At 41.0% G+C, this 15281-nt stretch overlaps 2 protein-coding genes across 2 annotated transcripts in view; one reads left to right on the top strand and one right to left on the bottom strand.

Annotated features, from left to right (window-relative positions):
• The window catches only part of Arsk (arylsulfatase family member K), a 60975-nt gene extending 46574 nt beyond the window's left edge, over nucleotides 1–14401 (bottom strand). The window contains exons 1-3 of the mRNA XM_032899114.1: nucleotides 14168–14401; nucleotides 9250–9379; nucleotides 6880–7039 (exon numbers count right to left, since the gene is read on the bottom strand). Of these exons, the coding sequence (XP_032755005.1) occupies nucleotides 6880–7039; nucleotides 9250–9379; nucleotides 14168–14293 (416 nt within the window). The 5' untranslated portion in view covers nucleotides 14294–14401. The remainder of the gene's footprint in view (nucleotides 1–6879; nucleotides 7040–9249; nucleotides 9380–14167) is intronic.
• Nucleotides 14402–14494: 93 nt separating this feature from the next.
• The window catches only part of Ttc37 (tetratricopeptide repeat domain 37), a 108608-nt gene continuing 107821 nt past the window's right edge, over nucleotides 14495–15281 (top strand). The window contains exons 1-2 of the mRNA XM_032899117.1: nucleotides 14495–14618; nucleotides 15115–15182. The gene's annotated coding sequence lies outside the window, so the exon portion shown is untranslated. The remainder of the gene's footprint in view (nucleotides 14619–15114; nucleotides 15183–15281) is intronic.

The raw sequence follows: 15281 nt of genomic DNA, 5'->3' as shown, positions 1-15281 counted from the left end.
ACTTTGTCTCCATAAGAGGATTTCTTTCTAATGGCCAGGAAGCACTTAAAGAAAAGTTCAGTGTCCTTACTCATCAGGGAAATGCAAATCAAAAGGACTCTGAGATCCCATCTTACAGCTGTCAGAATGGCTAAGAGGAACACTCCTCCATTGCTGGTGGGAGTGAACACTTGTACAACCATGCTGGAAATCAATTTGTGGTTTCTAAGATAAATGGGAATAGTTCTACCCCAAGACTCAGCTGTATCACTCCTGGGCATAAACCCAAATGATGCACCACTAAACCACAAGGAGATTTACTCACCTATGTTCATAGTAGCTTTATTCATAATAGCCAGAAATAGGAAATAACCTAGATGTGCCTCAACTGCAGAATGGATACAGGACATGTGGTCCACCTATACAAAGGAATACTACTTAGCTATTAAAAACACGTGAATATGCAGGCAAATATATAGAACAAGAGAATATCATCCTGAATGAGGTAACCCAGACCCAGAAACACAAATATGGTATGTGCTCACAAATAAATGAACATTACATATAAATGCACATATACCCATGCTATAATGCATAAAGCCAAAGAAATAAGGAGGGCCCAAGGGAAGATGACTGAATCTCATTCAGAAAGGGAAAATAATAGTCATTGGAGATGGATGAATAGAGGGAACTGGGTGGGAGGGGGGTAAGGGGGGGAGCAGGGATGGAGATCAGGTGTGGGGAGAAGGAAACAGGAAAGAGCTAGGAGGGAGAATGGAAATTGGTGGGGGGAAATCTCTAGGCCTAGCTGTAGACCTGGGGCAGTGAGGTTCTGGGGAGTCTATGGGGATGGCCAGGCTGAGATTCCTACTAGTGGGGATATGGCTCCCTCCTATAGCCTGGTTGTGGCTTCCAGTGGAAGGCGGGGTACACCAACCCATCCACAAAACCTTCAACTAAAATCTGTTCTGCCTGTAAGATGTACAGGGATCAGATGGAGCAGAGACTGAGGAAATGACCAATCAGTGACTACCCCAACTTGAGACCTGTAACCCATGTGAAAGGGCAATCTGCTATGCCAGCTTATCTGTCTCCTAAGATGTTTATCCAGCAGTGGAGGGAAACAGATGAGGAGACCCATAGCCAGGTGCAGCTCGGGTTGTATTGTGAAAGAGTTGGGATAGAATTGAGCAAGCCTAGGGGTCAAGGACACCAGAAGAACTACAGAGTCAGGGCCCATGGGGGGCTCATAGAGACTGAACTACAACCAAAGAGCATGTAGGAGCAGGACATAGGCACCCAACACACTTGGAGTAGATGTATAGCTTGGTCTTTATGTGGGTCCCCTATCAATTGGAGCAGTGACTGTCTCTGACTCTGATGCCTGACATTGAACCCTCTTCCCCTAACTGGACTGCCTGGTTGTACCTCAGCAGGAGAAGATGAGCCTAGTCCTGTTGGGATGAATGTCCTAGGGTTGGGTGGTACCCAAGGGGGGGGGCTTCCCCTTCTCCGAAGGCAGGGAGTAATGGGGGGGAGGGACTTGTAAGGGTGGGACTGGGAGGAAAGGAAGGAGAGGACTGTGATCAGGGAATTAAGTCAATAAATAATGAAAAAAACAAAAGAAATGTAACTTTAAATGTTTCTCTATAAAATCAATCACTTAATTCTATACATTTACAAAATAATATTTCTCTTTGATTTTTTTTAAGCATAAAAGATCTCTAAAACATGACACTTATATCATGAAATAGTTTGTTCATGATCTTATATTTGGTATTTTATTTAATAAATGTTTAAGAACTGTCCAGAAGACAAGAACATTCTGCTTTCAATCTCCAGCATGACCACAGAAAACCAGACCAAGCCCACTATCAAATGCACTTGTACATTATTACACATAGCATCAGTCAGTGCTTCAGATGCATGGATGCACTATAATTATAAAGAAATTTATATTGCTGCATGATAACATATGCACATTCTGAAGTGGCCACATACAAATGAGGCCTGGTAGTGATGGCAGAAGAAGATTCAAGGCCAGCTTGGACTCAGCAAAAAACTAATCCTCTACCTCCCCATGCCTGCAAAAGTAGGAAAAGTGGTCATTTTTAGCAACTTGGAATGTTTCTGTTTATTTTTTTTTCTTTTTTTTTTCGGAGCTGGGGACTGAACCCAGGGCCTTGCGCTTGCTAGGCAAGTGCTCTACCACTGAGCTAAATCCCAACCCCGGAATGTTTCTGTTTATGAAGTATGATATCAAGAGACTTTTTCCTCAAACTCCTTTTTAAACTTACATAGAAGGATCTGAATAAAATGTCATATTCATATAACCTTTTCAGACATGCTATTAAAAGAAGCCCCGGTCCCTGTGTTGGCTCAGTGGCATGCAACACTCCTGCAAACAGTACTGGAAATCCTATTTTCCTAAGTATGCTGCAAGCTACTGTTGAGCTGGCATTCAAAACATTACATTTACTTGTTTTTTTTTTTTTTCCTACTGACTTTAGAACTTATAGGACAAAATGAAGAACTTATGGAACTGAGACTATTTCAAATATTTTAAAACCTTAAAATAAGACATGCTTTTCTTGGCATTCTCTCTCTCTCTCTCTCTCTCTCTCTCTCTCTCTCTCTCTCTCTCTCTCTCTCTCTCTCTCTCTCTTTCCATCTATCTATGCCCTAGTTGCTATCTGGAGTAACTGGGGGATATCAACTTCCTACTTCCCATCAGTCAAGAGAGCTCACAGGCTGTACCTGCACAACTAGGAGAGAAAATGTGTGTGTGTGTGTGTGTGTGTGTGTGTGTGTGTGTGTGACTGAATTCTTGAATTTGAGATTCTGGGAAAGCAATATATGTTCTTGACCACTGAAATCTCTCTCCAGCCTCCAAGCTCTTTCCTTTTCTTTAATATGACAATGCTAAAAGCAAAGGAAACAAAAGTGTGACTATATAAAGACAAGAAGATTCTACAGAGCAGAGTAAGTAGCAGGATGAAGGCATCTATAGATGAGAGAAAGCATTTGCAAGATGGCTCTCTGCTATGGAGTTAATAACCAGAATACATAAGGAACTTAGCTCAACACCAGCAGCAGGGAAGCCCTGGTAATCTACTGAATGTGGGCAGTACAAAAACAACCTATGTATCTATCCATCAGTGAGAAGATAAAGAAAACGTGATAGGTACAGAGTAGAAGACTGCTCAGTCACAGAAAACTGACATCTGAAGGCATGGTGTTAAATGTAAATAGCCAGGCACAGAAGACACATAGGGCATGGTCTCACTTCTGGGAAATGTGACAAAGTAGATCTTCTGGAGGTTGAGAATGGACTGGTGGCTCTGCCAGGCTCAGGAGAGTGTGTACAGCAGAAATAGAGAAACATACACCAACAGATGGGAAGCACTAATCAACATTATAACAATGCGTCAAGCTACAGCCAGGGAGAGACGCCCTCAGCTTCTACTACATGGTGGGGTAGGTAGACATCTGTCATGCATTGCAGAAAACATTTAGAAGGATGGTTTCTGTCATGAAAAATGATGTGTAAGGAGACAGTGAGGGTTAAGTCAACTGGACAGAATCTAGCACCATCCAGGAGGCGGAGTCCAGAACACTACCTGAGAGGAACTTTCCTGATTAGGATAACTGAAGTGTGGAAGATCAGCTAACTGTGGGCTCAGATCCAGTCCAGAATAAAAGGAGGAAATGAGCTGAAGATTTAGTTGCCTTGGCTTCCGAGAGATACAACTAATGGTACTTTGGACTTGTCAATCAAAGCAAACAAAGCCTTCCTCTAGCTGCTCCTGTCAGTATCTTATCACAACAAAGGATATAAGTAACAAGTAACTTGCCCAAGGTGAACCGAATGAAAGCAGAGTGTCTAACAATGCTCCCCACACTATGTGTGCTGCCTGCTCTCTTCATTCTGTTATATTCTCAAGGCAAAGCAGAATACAGGGAGAGATTTTTACCCAGAAGGCCCATGTTGTACAGCAGTTCCCACTAAAAAGCACATTAAAGACATTTTAGTAGTAGGTGCGTAATGCAGGAGACAGCATGGCGTGAAATTGGATTGTAAATTATGCTGTGGATATGAGAGTCTAATGAACTTAGAGTAATTTAACTCACAGATACAAAGCAGGTAAGTCATGTGATTAATCAGTTGCATATTTAAAGAAGATCACTGTTGCTACCTTAGAAAATGGTCCATCTGAGGAGTTCAGTTAGAGGCTATTTTATTAACTCAGCTAAGAATGACGTAGCCTGGTAAGGCAGTAAGTGAATAAGCTGGGGTGCTTTATAGCAGAACTGAGAACACTTGGTCATGAAAGACAAAGTGGAGAATAGAGGTGTTGAGGTGACTTCTGAATGTAATTTAGATTTTAAAAACAGAAAAAGAGAGAAATTCAATATTAGAAGGAACAGCAAAATTAATAAATTATTCTAGTATTAATACTCAGATTATTTTAATATTGGTTTAACTGCAAACTCACTAGCTCCTTAGGACTTGTTCAATAAGTTACCACAAAAAGAGTCACTTAAAATGTCAGAATGTTTTACTATCTCTCTAGATAGAAGCAGGAAGCTAACATATCAGCAGAGCAGTGATGCTCCTCAAGGCTCTCTGGAAGACTGTTCTATTGTTTCCTCCTGGTTATGGTTACTCTGGGACTCTGTCATATTCTCTGATGTAGTGGCCATTCCTGGTTGTCAACTTGACTATATCTGGAATGAACTGCAATCTGGAATTGGAAGGCTCACCTGTGATCCTGATCTTGAGGCCAGGAGATACAAGTTTCTGACCTGGATCTTGGTATGGAGATCTTGAGGCAAAGTGGCTATGAATCCTAGGAGCTTAAGGCAAGGAGATCTCTGAGTTCAAGGTCACCTGGGACAAAGCAAGTCCCAGACCCAGGCATGGTGGTACACACCTTTAATCTGGGACACACCCTCTGCAGAAGATTTACACAAGAACATTGAAAGAAGGAAGTCTCTCTCTCTCTCTCTCTCTCTCTCTCTCTCTCTCTCTCTCTCTCTCTCTCTCTCTCTCTCTCTCTCTCTCTGCCTGCCTGCCTGCCTGCCTGCCTGCTGGGACTGAGCCACCACTAGCTCCTTGGACTGCCATTCACAGCTGCTGCTGATCACTGTTGGAGACTTGGCCTAAACTGTAAGTCATCAACCAATTCTCTTACTATTAGAGACTACCCATAAGTTCTGTCTGTGTCACCCCCGTCTCTGCCTCTAACCTTAGCTGTCACCCCTGAGCATCTGTGCCTTTCCTGGTCGTCTAATAAGGGAAGTCACGACATTTAGCACTTCTCCTAGTCCAGAGTTTGTCACCTTGAGACTGGTAAGGAGTTACGGTTGCAGATAGGATCTATTTCCAAATCCAAGCACATTGTGAAGTTTTCGTGCTCATGAGCCTGGGTGGCGAGCTGTTCCCTCCATCACCCTGACTGCTGTCTGTATGGCATTTAGTTTCCAGTCCTATTTACCATCCCTCAGCACAACCGCTGTCTCCCTTGAGAGGTACGAGGTGATGCCTAAAGTCTTAACTGAGTTTTTGCTGGGAGTCCCAAGTGAGTCTCAAGTGTTAGGGAACCCACACCCATGTTTGTAAGAGGAACTGTGGGATGTGGAAGAGGTTTTTACCATCAAAGCACAAAGCAAAACTAGCACAATGAAAGGGGCTTAGGGTGAAGGGCAATGGAGAGGCATAAACATGCAACCAGACTGCCCATGACAGGCCAGATTCTTCTACTGTGCAAGTATTACTACAGGTGTGAAGCTCTGTCTCTAGTCAACACATCTGCAGTATTATCCTGAATAAAACTTGAGAATCAGAACTCTGATTGAGGCCTAATCATGTGGGCACCTTGGACCCAACCCTTACAAAAACTCTAGTCTGTGAAGAAAGCTGACTGTTCAACATAAACCACACTATACAAACACTCCAGGTCTCTTTTTTTACTTACAGAATGGTGGGAAAATACTCCTAAAACCCAAGTTCTCCAGCACCAGCCAGGGCCAATCATGTGGGTAGGCAGATATTTTAAGGTAATTTTCAGGTATACACACTAGCACTTGCCTGCATGAATTACCTACTTTAGTCATCACATTAGCTAAAGTTCAAACAGCTTAGGTGTGTTCAAAATTACACAACCACGGGCTTAGTAGTAAGTACAGAAACCAGAATCTAAATTAGGCAATCTGGTTCTAGATCTTCACTCTTCACCACAACGCTTGGCTGCTAGTTTGCTTTTGCAGTGTGGTGGACAGAACCCATAGCCTCTGCATGCCCAGCATGTTCTCTACCCCTCAACCAAACCACTAGCTATGATGGCTGCCTGACTTTTGAAGGTTTACCAAAATGAAAGAAAAGTTACAGTAGCTTCAAGTTCTAGAGAACTGTCATAGGTAAAGAGCAAGAAGGCTTATATTACGAACTAACAGTATGAAAAATGGGGAATAAAACCTATTATATAACAGAAATTTACAAAGTATTTCATAGGATAAACTATTTTACAAATATTAAAATCATACACACACACACACACACACACACACACACACACACACACACACACACACACACACACAGTTTCTTTCCAAGACACAGCTTCCTCTCTCTTGGGTGTTCTGAAACTTGTAAAGTGCTGGGACATCTACCACAAATGCTTGGCTGCTAAAATCCAGTAATTACAGATGTTAATATTTAAAAAAAACCCCATAGAATATTAGCAACTTTAATATTTTAAGAAGATTAAAGAAAGTTAAGTTTTAGCCAAATTGGCATAATTGAGGGATTAAGAGATTGAATTTCAGCTTTTTGGTTAAAAAAAAAAAAAGCCCGTGAATGTGCAACAGAGGACAGCATGGGGTTAATTTAATTTTTACCTAATGGAATGATGCCCTGAAGTATAGTCCAGTTTTCCAAATTTCTGTGTCTGATAGCCATGCTTCTCCATGACATCCATCCATGTTGTGTAATTTGGATCCAGACCCTTAAAATTATTCCAAGATTCTGTTAAGTGAGTGAAAAGGCCACTCCACATTGCTGCAGGTTAAGAAAGAGAAATAAAATAATGAAAATAAAGATAAAAACTTAAAAGGAATAAAAAATAAAAAATGTAAACATAAAAGAAATAAAAGAAACCAATGACGGTAAAATTTAACAATTCAAGTTTAAAAAGAATTACTTGGGAGAGAGTGGCTGGCTGTCTTTGAGTCTGATCTGGCATAGGAAGTGCCACCAGCTGGGACATTTCACAGATATTTCTCATTACTACTTCACTTTATTGGAGGAAAAACACTGCAAGGGGTTAGTATATCTATTCCTCACGTGGATCCACCAAGGCCTAGAGGTTTAGCTGATTAAGGTATTTGTTGTACTTATGGCTGGATTATATATAGGGCTTGAATATCATTAGCATTTTTCCAGTCATAAAAACTATCTGTAAGTATTTTTTTCTAATTTTTTAAACCATAAGTTAGTGCACTGACAATTACAGACCCTGATTCCCTTGAATCCTCAAGGGTTTTCCTAGTAATTATCGTTTTGCTAGGTTTTTCTAGGAAAAGGAAAGAAAAAAGGATGCCATGTGTATCCTTTCATTTTCTAAATATTTAATAAACAATTTCTTTTCCTTTTTTCATTTTGCAGACACAGTAGGCTGGATACGCCTTCTTTTTTTTTTTTTTTTTTTTTTTTTTCAGAGCTGGGGACCGAACCCAGGGCCTTGCGGTTGCTAAGCAAGAGCTCTACCACTGAGCCAAATCCCCAACCCCTGGATACGCCTTCTTTTCTGTATGTGTGCATGTGCATGTGCACGTCTAGGGTGTCTTCCTAAATAGACTTTGAGAAAAGGTGTCCTTCCCTCCCCAACTCCCTTCCTCTTTCCCTCCCTCCAATTTCCCAACCACTCACTGAACCTTGCAGTTTGGCTTGGCTGGGTCCACAAGCCTCAGGAACCTTCCTGCCTGTGCCTCCAAGTGGTGGCATCACATGTATGCACTGTCACACTCAGTTTATTATTGTTGCTTTAAATACATGGGTGCTGGGTACTCAAGCTCAGGTCTTATGCCCATGGGGAAAGCACTTTACAAAGTGAGTCATACGCCAAGTCTCTCTTTTCCGATCTAAGAAAATCCTAAGAGGTTGAGTATGAATCCCAGTAACCATAGTTCTAGTGTGTTCTCTGATGTTATTTAACCTTTTTGTTTTAGTTTTCTTCTGCAAATTGGGCTATTAATAGTAACCATGTTTATGGAATTATGAGGACTACTTATAAATATTAGAAGAAAATTACCAACTATAGTAAGAATACACTAATAATTTGTATCGCTGTAATTCCTTGTCATGTGTTTCTTCTAAGTCTTTTGTGAGACCTTCAGAGTTCATTAATCACCTCTCAATTGACAACCATATTTGCTGTGAGGGATTTAGCACATTTAGTGTTCTGTAGATGAGGAGACTGGTTTACTTCCATCAGGGCTCATTCTACTCAAGACAGTATAGAAATTAGCAAGCACATTTTTACACATGATCTCTATGACTCTATTGGGTCATAGAGAAACCAAACTGTTCCTGTTATTTATAGGTTCCAGGACAGATAACCACAGACCCCATGAACAGAGGCACAGGAGAGCAACTTTCAGACAAGAGTCTTAAAAGCCCAATGTTCAGTTTTCAAACTCATGGCTTATGGTCACTGATGTGCTCACCACCAAAACTATGACTATTTGTTAGTAAGGTGAGCACTTAGCTTGGTGATAGATGGAAATTGGGACAGAAGAGAAAGAGATGAGTATATAATATGAAATTGGAGGACTTTAGATAAAATGAATAAATGAAGTTCTGCCTGGGAAGGATCTTCCAGAGAGCCTGTGTATTCCTTTCCAGTCCTTCTGAAGCCCTCAGTGAAAGGCTCCCTTGGAAACAGAGCTCTCTGACTTATGAGTGCCTGTTCGAGAGTCAAGTGAAAAACAATCGAATAGAACTAGAAAGCATCCCAGGCAAGAAAAAGCCTTTCTTCAGAAAAACAAGTTAGAGATTCAAACGAGCCCAGCACTCAACATATATCTTAGAACACACTGGGGGGAAAAAAAGAACAAAAAAAGAACACACTGGTTACACCAAGGTATTTTTTATTAAGTATGAAATATGACTTTGCAATAGGTCTTTGCATATAATATTTTGAACAGTATTGTACTTTTAGGGCTCTGACTCTTCCATTAACATTAGGCATATTACAAACATATTCATACCTGCACGTGATGGACAGCAGATGGGAGAGTTAGTGTAGGCATTTAGGAAGGTGGTGCCACGTGCTCTCATGAAGTTAATGAAGGGAAGTTTTACTACCTGACTTCCTGGTTGGAATGTTAGTCTTCCATCCTGAAATAAAGAAATTCAAACACTGCTAATTATGCTACCAAAAATTATGTCCTTTAATTTTAAACACAAAATTCACATCCCAAAAGACTTCGGCATGTTTGTTCAAAATATCAAAAAGAATAAAACGCAACAACAGAGGTATGTTATTAAGGTTTCAGTGAGCAAATAAAAACTGAAAGTGTTATGCTCAAATCCATTTACACATATTAAGTTAAAGAACTTCTTGGAAAGTTCTTTTGTAGAATGAAAAAATAATTTTAAAATTGTATTAATAAACATTAAATACTTGATTTTTGTGTTTATCAGTCACCTTGCAAGATCTAAGGATACAATGGTGAGTCAAAATAGAGTCTCATATCCATGAAACTTATACCCTATAGCAGAGATTAAAAAAAAAAAGAGCGGTAGCAAATTAACTTTGGTGTTTCAGTTTGGATTTCATTGCTGTGAAGAGATACCATGCCCAAGGCAACTCTTACAAAGGGAAGCAGTTAATTGGGGCTGGCGTACAGGTTCACAGATTTAGTACATTATTGTCATGGTGGAAAGCATGGTAGATGGTGGATAGCATATAGGCCAGCATGGTGTTGGAGATGGAGCTGAGAGTTTTACATCTTGATCTGAAGGCTGCCAGGAAGAGACTGGATTCTACACTGGATGAAGCTTGAGCATAGAAGAACTCAAAACTCACACTCACAGTGATGCATTTCCTCCCATTTGGCCACATCTACTCCAACGGGGCCATACCTCCTAATAGTGCCATTCCCCACAGGCCAAGCTTTCAAACCCAGGAGTCTAGGTATGGGGCCATATCTATTCAAACCCCTACATTTGAATACTTATATGAATTATATGTGTGTATTTGTGTACATGCATGCATATACACTTTTTTCTTTGAAACAGGGTCTCATGTATCTCAGGTAGCCTATGACTTGCTATAATGAATGACCTTGAACTTCTGATTCCCAGACTCTACCTCCTGAGTTTGGGATCATAGGCATACATTACCACACCGTCTTTGTGTGGTTCTGGGGATTGAACCCAGGACTTTGTGCATTCAAAATTAGTCCCATGTGAGCTGCATCCCATATCTAGCTATACATTTCAATAAATTCTAATTGCTGTTTCTGAATTATGGCATGGCGTTTAGTTCCTTTTCATTCTGGGCCAAGGAGGATCAAAGGAAAAGCTTAGATGTCAAGTATTGCTCTAGTTTGATTCTGTTGTTGTCACAAACATAACCATGACTCAAAACAACTTATGGAAGAAAGAGTTATTAGTTCTGGCCTCAGTCCATCATTGAGAGAAGTTGGGGCAGGAATTAGATAGGATCTTGAGAAGTAGAAACCATGGAGGAACACTGTTTGCTGGCTTGGTTTCTGGCTAGCTCAGTCATAGTCTTATGCTTAGTCAGTGTTCTTATATAGCCCAGAACCACCTAAACAGGCCATGAGATAGTGATGCCCACAATGCTCCCAGCTCTCCTGTATCAATGAATAATCAAGACAATTTCCCTCTTCTTCCTCTTCCTGTTCTTCTTTCTTTTTTTAACTTGACACAAGCTGGAGTTATTTGGGAAGTGGAACCTCAGATGAGAAAATGCCTCTATCGGATTGCTTGCAGGCAAGTTTGGGAGAACATTTTCTTGATTAATATGGGGATAATTAATGATTAGTGTGGGAAGGTTCAACTGTGGGCAGTGCCATTCCTGGGCAGGTGGCCCTGGGTTTTATAAGAAAGCCAGCTGAAGGAAGCCACGGGGAGCAAAGCCAGTAAGCAGTCTTCCTTTGTGACTTCTGCTTTCATTCCTGCCCTGACTCGATGGAGTATGACCTGACACTTTACAGATGAAACAAACTCTTTCTCCCCCAGCATGTTTTATCACAAGAGTAGAAATATTAAGATTTCTCCCACAGTGTGATTTAGTGATCGAGGCAATACCTCGATTGAGGCTTTCCTCGTGGATAACTTTAGGCTATGTCAAGTAGACAATTAAAGCTAACTAGAAAAAGTATTATCCTAACCAAAGAGTCAAACAATGACTTTATGTTCTGTCAAGGCCTTAGTATATTGTGTGCCTTTAGACTTATCTACCACTTATCTATATTCTTGGGAGATTCTGCAGTACACATCCCATGACTTCTGAAACCTCATCAAACGAAAACTAGTGTGGCTGCAACAGTGGGGAGGTGCAGTGTGTATGGAAGCAGGGGTACAGAGGATGCCCACGTATTTTAAGGCCAGGCAGAAGTGCTTTTTATCCATATATAATTTATATACAACTTACATATTTACAGTGTGTAACTCAAAGGTTTTTAGTGTATCCAGAAAGTCATTTAGAACACATACATCATTCTCAGAAGAACCCTTAGCTATCACCCTGGACTTGAAAGAATAAAGATTTTAAACTAGCCCCAACTGACCCTGCTGTGAGGACAAGTGCACCTCACAAAAGAATAACATAACATGTTTTGGGGATGTAGCCTGGCTACAGCCACCACAAACCATCTGGCCTTGATAAGGCCTGACTCAACAGTCCTGAGAAAAGTGAGGGTCAGCTTGCCTGTGCACCTGCCAGAAGCAGGGTGGCCTAGAATTGAACTGAGCCCAAGTTACAAACCAATGAAATTGCTTTGTGTGACTGTTGCCAACTGCCTAAGTAATTTTCCCTATAAATACCTTCCCCTAATTGGGCTCGGGGTTGACTCCTCTGTCTCCTGTTTGAGATACGTGTCGTCCCCAGGGCTCTGGTTCCTCAAATACACTTCTTATTTATTACATCAAGACCGATTTCTCATGAGTTCTTGCGGATTGCGTCGTTTCGAGATTTGAGTGGGGGTCTTCCCCACCCCGATGGTCTTTCAGACTCATCTAAAACTGAGGCCAGTACTCTGTCTTTACATAGTTCCTTCCTTTGGACAGATCATAGAAATTCATATAAAACAGTCTATCATCATTTCCTTTGAGGACACCGTTTTCTACCTTCAGCCACATTGCAACAAGCATGAGTTTTGGATTTCTTTTCTGGTTGCTGAATAATACTACCGAGTTCCATTTATACATTTACCAGTGCGTGGCTACTTAGGTTGATTTCACTTCTCCTCTTTTAGCATAATATTGTCATGTAGAAGCTTTGGTGTGGACTATGTTTTCATTTCTCTTGGACACAAACATAAACATACACACCTAGGAATAGATTTGCTGAATTGCACAATGACACTACAGTTAATCAATATAAAAACTGTCAAATAATTTTCCAAGGTGGCTTTATAACAAAGCATCTCCACAGCAGTGTGTGAGGTTTCTAATTCCTCCATCTTCTCTCTCACTAACTCTGGTTACTGTTTATGGTGTGTGTGTGTGTGTGTGTGTGTGTGTGTGTGTGTGTGTGTGTGTGTGTGTGTGTGTATACTGAAGAACTTAAATATTAACTGTAAAAAAATAATGGGCTAATTGAAACAGTTTCATACTTTGATCATAGTCACCTCCATATTATGTCCTCCTGCTCCTTTGGCTCTCTCTGTACCTTCTCACATAACCCCCTCTTATTTTTATGCCTTTTGATTCTGGCTATTTTTATGGAGATCAACTGGTTTGAACTACATTTCCCTAATGATTAACTAATCTAAGTTTCTAATTATGGGCTTATTGGTTATCTGTGTATATTTTATGTGGGGTTGTCTTTTCAAATCCGTGGCTCATTTTAAATTGCCTAATCCCAGATTATGAAAATTTACACTTCCATTGTCTTGAAGAAGTTTTATATCCTTAGTTTTTACATATAAATCATCAATTCACTTTAAGTTATTTTTTATTATTCCACATGGTTGAATCAGGACCCAACATTGTTCCTTTCCATGTGTATATTTAATTTTCCAGCACCACTTATTTATATGACTTTATTTCTGGAGTCTTAAATCTACTCTACTGGTATAAATATGTATCTTTCTGCCTGTAACATACTTTTGTGGTTATCATAGCTCTGCCCTAAGTTTTGAAACTAAAAGTTTTTTAAATCAGTCTTCTTTTTCATTTTTTTCTCCCAAGAAAGTAGATTTAATTATAACAACTAACATTTAAATCAATGCTAACATAATTATTAAATGTCTAGATTAGTGTTCTCAACCTTTCTATGCTGCAACAGTTTAATACAGTTCCTCATCTTATGGTGACTCCATCATAAAATTATCTTCGTTGCTACTTCATAACTAATTTTGTTAGTTATAAATTGTAATGTAAATATTACACCGATGGTCTTAGGTGACCCCTGCAAAAGGCATTTGATCTCTCTGAAGGGATCGAGACCCACAGGTTGAGAATCACTGGTCCAGAGAATAAAGTTGAATTTCCTTCATTTCTCAACCAAGCATTAAGTTTTGCAAATGTAGGCGACTGACATGTGACTCTGGAAAACGAATACTGTTTTATGGAAGTGCACAATGCATTTTCCTTCAAAGCTGAACTGAACCTAGATATTGGCTAAATATTAGTATTATCGCTAAGAGCCCAGGAATTAGAGACCGGCTTCTTTTTTTTTTTCTTTCTTTTGGTTTTTCTTTTTTTCGGAGCTGGGGACCGAACCCAGGGCCTTGCGCTTCCTAGGCAAGCGCTCTACCACTGAGCTAAATCCCCAACCCCAGAAATTGGCTTCTTACTACTACTTCACAAGTATGCATATGTGTGCTGCAGATGTGCGCATGCGGGACTTCTCAACCCCAGTTCCTGTTCCCTGTGACGTTTCTCCATGGGCTATGGGTGGTGTCTGCTTTCGGTCCTCTGGGTACTTACGAAGGAGTCACTGGCGACCAGCACCACGTTGGGCGCCTGGGCCACTTGCAGCCTTTTCTCCTGTGTTTCGGGAGCCGGTGCCACGAGCGCCAACGCCACGATCACTGAAACCAACAGCAGCAGCATCGCGGGCCTGGACGTTCAGAAACAGCCGCTGAGCTGGTCTCCTGTGACTTGCTCTCCAGTAATGAGCCGGGACCGAACTCTAAAACTAGTAGTTTGGGTTCCAAATACTGAAGTAAATAGGAGTGACACCAAGAAACTACACTTCCCATCAGGCCAAGTGCAGGCGCATGCGCAAAGGGAATCTCGCTCGTAGCCAATACAAAGACCGTTTTAATCAAATTTCGAGCTAATGATAGCTCAGCCAGTTCCTTTTACTCAAGAGATGCCTGGGGAAGTGCGCATGCGTTGTCCTGACTTGTATTTTGTGGCAGTGCCATATGCCCAGGTGAGTACTGATTGCTTTCGGTTTTGGCAGAAGTTGAAATCTAAAGGCAGTTGAAATGGTATTTAGGGGAAGAAAGGATTGGGCATGGGCGTGATGTTAAGGGTCGTCTTCCTTTTGTGCGGGGCTGAATGTTGGCGGCGATGAGGTGGCAGTGATTCTGTCACTTACATTGGATCGGGCTTATGGGACCTTAGGCTGGGTAGTGGTTTGGATCTCTGCGGCGCTCCGGAACAGCAGCCCGCCTTGTCGTATTGCCTCCTTTTGCCGCGGCTGTAAGGATTGCGCCTGTATGGGATGAAAAGCGGGCCTAATAAGTTTTAGGTTCCAGATACGGAAAAGCTTGGCTGTTCTTTGCCTTTGGAGTGACAAAAGGGGGGGGGGGAGGAACCGGTTGTAAAAGGAACAGATTTGGACTGAACGAAGTGTGCGGTTAATTGACGTATGCTTGGAGTAACATTGTTGGGAATAGAATAATCAGGTGTACCTTTTTTGCTAGATTCCTTTGGAGAATTCTGTAAGAAGCACGTTTCTATTTCCAAGTCAAATTCTTCACTGATATTTCAGGTATATAAAATTATGTTACAGTAGTTATTTTGATTTTCTGGAAGGAAAAGGAGGAGTAGTGCTAATTATTTAAAATCTCAACTCTCATATCTGGCAGCA

Source organism: Rattus rattus, chromosome 3 (genome assembly GCF_011064425.1).
Source record: "Rattus rattus isolate New Zealand chromosome 3, Rrattus_CSIRO_v1, whole genome shotgun sequence".
Lineage (NCBI taxonomy): Eukaryota > Metazoa > Chordata > Mammalia > Rodentia > Muridae > Rattus > Rattus rattus.
This window is presented reverse-complemented; position numbering and strand designations above follow the sequence as displayed.